At 40.0% G+C, this 8,983-nt stretch overlaps 1 protein-coding gene across 1 annotated transcript in view; it reads right to left on the bottom strand.

The window, feature by feature from the left end:
* Window positions 1-3,531: 3,531 nt before the first annotated feature.
* Window positions 3,532-8,983, bottom strand: part of anln (anillin, actin binding protein) — a 29,537-nt gene continuing 24,085 nt past the window's right edge. Inside the window, exons 20-23 of the mRNA XM_086136576.1 lie at window positions 8,520-8,606; window positions 8,238-8,345; window positions 6,351-6,523; window positions 3,532-4,881 (exon numbers count right to left, since the gene is read on the bottom strand). Coding sequence (XP_085992702.1) covers window positions 4,767-4,881; window positions 6,351-6,523; window positions 8,238-8,345; window positions 8,520-8,606 — 483 coding nt within the window. The 3' untranslated portion in view covers window positions 3,532-4,766. The remainder of the gene's footprint in view (window positions 4,882-6,350; window positions 6,524-8,237; window positions 8,346-8,519; window positions 8,607-8,983) is intronic.

Genomic DNA, 8,983 nt, shown 5'->3' with positions numbered 1-8,983 from the left:
TCTAGCCTTGGTGCTAGCTATCAATACCTCATATAGCTGTATTAGCTCATGTAAAAGTTATTAAAATGAAAACAGTCATGAAAATATTATCTAAATACAGAAATGTTGACTAAAACACCTTTAAGCTGGCATTTTAAAATTCCGATTAGAATAGGCATACTTGAAACACATTCCACAGTATATAAGTTTCAGTCATTCGTGTGGACATATTTGGTCTTCCTGAACGAAACGGTCTCAGTGTCGCCTGCAGTGGTGAATTTTATTCATAAACTCCCATTCTATCTGTAAGCATTACTATACCAGGCTGTTGTTTTAGAAATGTATTTTCTGGGTCTAATTTTTTTGCACAGCTAAAAATTAGTTCAGCATTCCCCAATACAAAGCGAGCAGTTGTTTGTCAAGTTTCAGGTTGTTTGTGACACTAATGGACGAACTATGTGTACACATTGAACAGATACAAATGTCACATCATTTTTAAAGTGCTATGTTCTTAGGCCAATTGTAAGGATCAGACGGTCTAAAATTGTGCTCAGTGCAATGTTTATTTGTGCCTCAACAACTGCTGAAAAGTGGCTTTTACGAGTCTCTAGCCTCTCTTTTGTGATCTAATACATTTTTCTACTTGTCCAAGTACAGTACTTTTGGATCTAGACCAGGGGTGGGCAAACTTTTTGGCTCGGGGGCCACATTGATTTCTAAATTTGACAGGTGGGCCGGGTCAGCACAAGATACGGTTCATATAAAAAAACTATATGTTGACAGTCCATACCAAACATCAACAGAACAAAAGCATTAAAGTGTTACCTTTCTTTTTTTTTTTAATGAGAACAGTGAAACAACTGTGGTACATGTCCTGTATGAACGTCCAAGTATGTTAACAAAATACATGTGTGACAACACAAGCAACAAAGTGCAACAATATATTGCCCCAAAACTGCAGCATACAGTACAGGTAGGTGACAAAATATAACAAAATTAGGACTATTTACTACAAAATGACACGAGTAAAAGACCTGGTGGTTTCTTTCCACTCACTCACAGTCTCGAACTTGACCTCTTCTCGATCACCACACAAGACAGCGTTGCTCAGCTGATGTCGTGCATCGAACTTTTGAAGCCAGCCACGGGACGCTTCGAAGTCTTCGATGCCCATAGTTAGTGTTATGGAATTCACTTTCTCTCTTATTAGCGGTCCAGTTTGTGGATAGTTTTTAGCACGATAACAGTCAAGCCATACCAGGAAACATGTATTTACTCGACTGTCCGTCGAGCCGCAAGCAATTCACTCTGAGCATGGAAATAGCCAGAATCGGACTGAGCAAGAATCGCTTCCTCGTTTTTCAAAGTCTCGTAGATTTGAGACTCCAAACATCTCCTGAATGTTTCGTACTTTGTAACCTGCTTCGTTTAATCAGATACACTTCACTTTCTCTTCCGCGGCCATTCCTGTTCCTCTTCGTTTGGATGCCATGATCTACAGGACGTAAAAATATTCGCAATTCCAGTAAAACTCACTGCAATAAAGAGTCTCTTGCATGTCGCTGTTTTGGATCCAATGATAGAAATAGCGGCGCGGACAGCCGGACACACTTATTCCGTCGTATCGAGCGGGAGTTGCTTGAGTTGGCGCTACTGCGGGCTTCCGTGTCGTCTCCACCTCCCTCCCTGTGCTCTGCAACTTCAAGTAACTATGCCACCTGGCGTTGAAATGCCCGTCATTACAAGTCCAAATTAAATGAATGCAATCATTTACATCGAACCATAATTGTGTACCAACCTTCGGCGGGCCGCATTAAAAAGACCAACGGGCCGGATCCGGCCCGTGGGCCGTAGTTTGCCCACCACCGATCTAGACAATATAAAATGTATGTAGATGAAAAATGCAATCCCTTCATCGCATTCTATTGAATACAATTAAAGTTTCACAAATATGATGGTGGGTTACGGGTAGGACTGAGGCTTTACTTAATTTGGTTATTGTTCTTATTAATCACATTTCAGATTGTATACATTTCACCAAAGCACATGGAAATAATAGGATTCTAACAAATTCTGAACACATTCAATAACATTCCTCACAATAAAAAAATTAATAACATTCACATAATTTGTAACGGTCTTTGAAAAACAAAAACTATTTCTGACAGTTGCTCTTCATAGAGCAGCAAGGGGATTTGTCATTTATGCTTCACGTTTGGGAATCATTTTGGTCCAAATTTTGACAGTGGCTGCAGTAGAGAGCAAAAAGTTTGTGAAATTGGTGCAGTAGTGAATTTCAACAGTAGCTGCAGCAGAGAGCAAAACGTGTGAAATTCTGGCGAAAAATTCTCAACATAGACCCATTCTGGGGACCTGTGGGGAAAAGCACACGGTACCTTTTTATATCCTTAGGAGTTGATTTAGAGGGTATCAAAGTGAGGACCAACCAAAATGTCCTCACTCTGTTGGGTAAAAAGTCATGCCGCTCTTCACAATGTCACAAGTACAACGACGAGAGACACACACACACACAACTAGCACTTAAATGTTTTTTGGCAAAGCATTCGCTCCTCCATCTATAACTGCTTCAAACAACGTGTATGCAGAAGAGTGGTTAAGATGGCATGACTGTCTGCGTCTGATGTGTTGTGTTGGATTTTATGTTAACTGTTCTGTTGATGGCGGCGCGGGTACCCGCAGCGGCTCCTCTCTCTCCTGTGGTTCAGAGGAAAAAAAATTCATCTGTGTGGTATGTTGCACATAGAGCACATTTGCATCCAAAGTGCTGTCGATGGAGCAAAAATTATTCACACAACAAATATAACAAATAATAACAAAGACACAAGAAAGCACAAACACAGATAAACTAAAAATCAGGTCTCACTCCGAGTCAAAAGCCAGAGAATAAAAATTAGTTTTGAGATGAGTTTTAAAGATTGGGAGCGAGGGGGCTTGACGAACGTTCAGTGGGATGTCATTCCAAAGAAAGGGACCAACAACGGAAAATGCTCGATCCCCTCTGAGCGTCCGCTTAGTTCTTGGTACTTCTACTAATGTCTGGTACGCAGACCTGAGGCATCAGGGCAGGTGCGTAGGAGTGTAGGACCTCAGAGAGGTAAGGTGGGGCGAGACCATTTAAAGATATGAACACACATAATCGAATCTTAAAAAGAACTCTGAAATGTATCGGGAGCCGGTGAACGGCCTGAGTGGGAGTTATGTGCTCCCTCTTACGAGTACCAGTCAAGAGGCGAGCAGCAGCATTCTGGACCAACTGGAGATGCTTCATGGAGGACTGTCTTGACTCCAAAGTAAAGTGCATTACAGTAATCCAGCCGACAAGACATGAATTTAACAACGGCACCAGTTTGCCAGTCTCATTTAAAATCACTGTCCAGTTTAAGACCAGAGTTTGAGACTGTTGATTTAAGAGAAGGAGCCAAAGGGCTCTCGTCCACAGGATGGGATGTACAAGGGCCACTGGGACCAAAGACCACCACTTTTGTCTTTTTTTCATTGAAATTCAAAAAATTTAATGTCATCCAGGTCTTGATTTCCACCAGAATCAGATTTTTTTAAAAACACACGTTTTTATTTCCATCTCTTTATTCAAAAACAGGGCATTATTTGAAATTGAACAAATGAATTCTGATTCAGTAACTGGTAAAATGCAAAAATACATAAATATAACTGTGTGCTTTTAATGGAGGATTACAGAAATCGGTGACTATTGGTGGAAAGCTGAAATTCCGAGAATGTGGTGAAATTTAAAAAAGGTATCCAAACGATGAATCGCATATCAAAACTAATTAGCGATCAATCAATTAGTCATCGATTAATGGTTGCACCTCCAATCCTGTATATTATGTGACAAAGTAGGTATACATTGGTGTAAAATTGGTGAAATTAGCAACTTTTTTTAAACGACGTGCCACTTTTTGCATCCCACTGTGTTCAATGTGTTTGTTGCATTTTAAAGTATGTTTAAAAATCTTTAAAAAAAGCGGCATAAATGCTGTCATGCATGTATTAATGTATTGTTTGGGGCAATTCTATATCAGGGATTTCATTTACTGCAACGGGGATCTGGACCCTATCCCACTATGGGGGTGGGACGTGGTTCCTGTAATTCTAACCAAAGTTAAAAAAAAAATAAAAATAAAAATTGTTGTACTAATTTTAAAAAAAAAGCACTTAATGACAATAGAAATTTTGAATATAGTAAAGAAGCAAATATAAAGTCTGTTGCACACTATAAACTCTCCAAAGAATGGCCTTGTATTCTTTTCAAACCTGCTAAAAATCCATATCTGATTTACAATATTAATATTTAACATAAGGAAAATAACTTTTTTCAGTAATCAGATTTTCTTTACAGCGATTTGGAAATCACAAAAGGAGTCAAATAGTAACAACGCCCACTTTATAATCTGATGAAACTCTTATGTATCAATGCCAAATCGGTAGTGTCGTCGCATGAACCAGAACTCCCTCACCCCGAAGGAGACAAAAAATTAAACAAACACCGCAAACAAGAACATGCTTAAAATCCGTGCATAGAATTGAAGAAAACATGAACAGTTCAGGAAACATTTAAAGCTGATAAAGTAAAACTTGACAAAAAGGATGCAATAGACAGACATGCCAAACTACAGAAATTCACCAAATGTTTCTGAATTTCCATTTTTTGGGGGGGACATTTAGTCAGGAACATTACAAGACAATTATGGCAGCATATTATGTAATAAGATAAAACAAGAACCATTCAACATGTTCAACATTTTTCTTTACAGAGGCTTGGAACAGGCTCCTGGTTGCCACATGCGCAAATCCACCAAAATCTGGTTCAGCTTCGACAGCCACAAAGTCCGCTCGTCCTTTGTGTCTGCGCTCAGCCAATTTCTGCATCACAACACAAGTGGCCGTCAGTCCGTGTAAGGAACACATTTAAATGTTTTGTAAAATCATATTAAACTGCTCATACTGAAGATGGCATTGTCTATAACGAGCATATTTTTTTTTCCAGTTTTTGTATGCCACCGTTTGTTGTTGTTGTTTTTTCCCCCTAAATGATCCACTCAGTTTACGAACCAAAACTTGGGCGTTGACTTTGAGGAATCTATCACCTACACAAAGCATGGCATGCGTTTGTGACTGTCACTCTAAATAAGCCACAATGGGACCAAAGAGTGCCTTTGATAAAGAAGGCCAAAAACACGATGGAATTCCAAGAAAACTTGTGTTGAAGTACAAAACCGGCGTACAAATCGGCCAATCTCGCCGGAAAGTCTGCATCTGTGTTTTACTATTGCTCTTGGTTGTACAGTGTCCTTGAGTGTTATGAAAGGCGCTTGCAAATGTGATGTATTATTATTATTATTATTATCAACCATCAGTTCCATCCTGCCGAAGGAAGGAGGAAAAAAAAAATCCCCTTCTTCCCATTGTCATCATCGGTAGAAGTGATGTTCCCGTTTATGTTCATTTTGCAATTTTATGCGTTATTTGCTGTATATTCATTGCACTTTGCTTTCTGTATGTAAAATGTAGTTATTCTTAAAGGAATTCTTTTTTGCTCAATATTTTGGCAGCCTGAGAACAGATTAATTACATGATTTCTGAGAGGATGGATTGCTCCATTTTTCGTACAATTAATTTTTTTGACTTTTTCCAACAAATTACCAGATTTCCCACACTATAAAGGCGCACCCAAAAGCATAACATTTTCTCAAAAGTCGATGCATCTTCTATATGGCTCAATATTCTGATTTCTTAGACGTAGTATTTTAAATGTTCTGTAAAGTGCTTTGTTACAGCCGAAGCAGTTGTGGAAGCACTATGTAACAAAAGCTGTATTGTATTGTATTCCCTTTAGTGTAACTCTATCCAGTGGATGCATAACGCAACTGCACCCACTATTGAGGCTTCTATTCTATGCACCTTATAATGTGGTGCGTCACCCTATATATGAAAACAGTTTTAAAATCGGCCTTTCATTCAAGGTGCGCCTTATACTCCGAAGCGCCTTATTGTGCGGAAAATACGGTAATCATGACACCTTTGGGTCCGCTGTGAGTGGACAATAGGTGTCATCTTAATGGAGGTCAATATTATTGCCGAAATCTTAAAACCTTATTGGTTATTGTTAACTCATTCACTGCCAAAGACGTTTTTAAACGTCTTTTCAGACTTGGTCCAGAATTGGCTGGTACTGAATGAGTTAATTATTTTACATTTTACAGTTTTTGACTCCCATATTTCTCCCTCCCATCTTTGTGGCCCAAACATTACTAAGAGGACACTACCACTAGGAGTTTTAATATAAAACAATGCAACTTCATTGCTACTCATGATTGAGAATCGGTACTTACTTGGTAACACACATGGAATTCTGGCATTGACTGACTAGCGTCTCTTTGTCGTCTTGTCTCTGCGGTCTGACTGTGACAAGCTCGAATGTGTTTGGTCTGGCACAAAACTCTCGTTTGACTGGTTCCACCCTCTTACTGATGCAGTTGGCGAGATTGATACGGCCAATGGGGTTCTGTGAAAAAAACCACAAGAGTTTTAATTAAAACAAACAAATAAAAAGAGCGATTCTGACAAACAATTGGTCAAGCATGTTTCGATGTATTGCCCTTTTGTCAAAGTGTGACCCCTCTGGCGGAGCTTTGAGGATGTAGCTTGCTTTTTTTGTATTTGGGGAATATATGAACAATGACTCCTGCTTCGATAACTGATTTTGATAGCATTGCAAAATGAGAGAAAAAAAAATTGGACTCAGGGAAACTCGGAAAGGCACAGAGTTTTAACTAAGGTGCACTTTGCTTTTTCTACATTTTCAATTACGTTTATCCATCCATTTTAGGAACCGATTATCCTCATACGGGTCTTTTACAACTCTTTTCAGATTTATTTTTCTTAATACAATCCCAGAACCAGAACCACTGCAGCACTTTTACTTTCTTTTCATCAGTCATCTGAACTTTAACGAGACACGCAGGGAAACATTTAATGGGAATCGTTACCCCTTTCAGGACAGCGGTCACTACAGTGGACAGCAAATCCTGTTATCATGTTACAGCAGGGGTAGGGAACTCCGGTTCCTCGAGAGCCGTATCCTGCCTGTTTTGGATCTCTCTCTACCCCAACACACCTGATTCAAACGATCAGCTCATCAGCAAGCGCTGTCGATGCCTGAAATGATCATGATCAATTGAATCAGGTGTGTTGGATTAGGGAGAGCTCTAAAACAGGCAGGAAATGGCTCTCGAGGAACCGGAGTTCCCTACCCCTGGCTTACAGGGTGCATGAAAGGGTTAAATGTCGCCACGTACCCCCAGCACTGTTCTCACGTACCCGTTGGGGTATGCATACCCGTGGTTGTTAAACACTGCTCTAGGACAAGGAAGCAAAAGTACCCTTGTGAAAGCGCAAATATGGGCCAAAATTGGACATCCCAATACTCATAGCCCACTTCCTGTGCATTGTAGGGCATGGGTGTCAAAGTCATGGCCCGGGGGCCAGATTCAGCCCGCCACATCATATTATGTGGCCTGCGAACGCAAATCATGTGTGTCAACTTGCATGATCCTTGCGAAAATCTGGACCGAAATGTCAACTTTTTGTGTGAAATAAATAATGTTGAGATTCTGTAATCATTTTGTCACCCTTTTTACACTCACTTGAACAATGACGGAACAAACTATTATAGTTGACTTGAGTGATTTCAAAATTAGTAATCCATTAATTTGTGTACATTAATATTGACATGAGATGATTCAACATTTTTGAGGTATCGCTGTCGTAACGGGAAATCCGAGCGAAGACGTAACTCCAAATTGGCTCGCACCAAAAATGAGTTTGACTCCCCTGGTCTAAGATATGGCCACTGACCTTTTTTGTACGCCAAGGTTCTATATGTGCCTCCCAATTTTCATAGACTAAATTCAAACGCACCAAGACAGGCTTCCATTAAAACATCTGTAGGGGGCGCTACTTTTTTTTTTTGTTGGTATGACAACTTTAAAATGTCACATTTCTTTATCAAACCGGATATACTGTATGGGCAAAGTTTGGTGAGTTTTCATTCACGTTAAGGCCCTGCAAAATAGGATGCATGATGGAGAATATAAATTTTTTACAGAAACAATAAGTGACCTTGAAGCGATTGCTGCTCAGGCCCTAATAATGACAAAAATCTGCAGAGTCCTGCTTTGCAAAGGAATATGCTTTTTGGTGAATTGAGCTTTATTTACCTTTCTCTTTTCATCATCTGGGTAAGTCCAGTAGGCGATACAATATCCCGATAAGACACACCATCTTCGGTGCCAGGCTCCAAAACCACTAACGTCTTCAAACATGGTCTGGGGGAAGCATTCACAGTTACATACACATGAGCGTAATTTGCAGAAAATATAGATGCAATATTTTCTCAATACAGCTTAGCCTCATGAGGCTCACGGGTAAACTGGAGGCTATCCCGGCCGACTTTGGCCTGTATAAGGCAATTATACTGCCGACAAGGCAATTATACTCACCAGAAAACCTCGCTCTTCCACCTGTGAACCAACTTGGCACTGCATCCTGAGGTAGATGTGACCTTCCAGAGGAGACATGAATGGGACCTGTTGGCAAAAAGCAAACGAACAGGGTGAAAACCAATGAAAAGTGTTGCAATGAGCTCACTTTAAAACTGTACAGGGAGGTTCCAAAAAGCGTATGTTGAGTGAAATGCAGTGATCCCTCACTTATCGCGGTGAATGGGGACCGGGACACTGCCGCGAGAAGTGGAAAACCGCATAGGAGGGTTGGCTCCTCCCCTAGGAATTTTTGTGTAAGTGTATGTGGGCACCGGCATGTTTAAAATATGTAAACAGTGATTATGCTTTCCATATTTGAAACAAAGACTACAGTAGCGCATGTATTTACTTTAATCTTTAATTATAAAACCTTATACAGTAATTAACATTCATCAGCATTGCCTTTTCTGTGTCATCAGAAT

This window comes from Hippocampus guttulatus, chromosome 18 (genome assembly GCF_054856545.1).
Source record: "Hippocampus guttulatus isolate MCC_2025c chromosome 18, RoL_Hgut_1.0, whole genome shotgun sequence".
Classification (NCBI taxonomy): domain Eukaryota; kingdom Metazoa; phylum Chordata; class Actinopteri; order Syngnathiformes; family Syngnathidae; genus Hippocampus; species Hippocampus guttulatus.
Note: the sequence above shows the minus strand (reverse complement) of the source record. Positions and strands in the feature narration are given on the sequence as shown.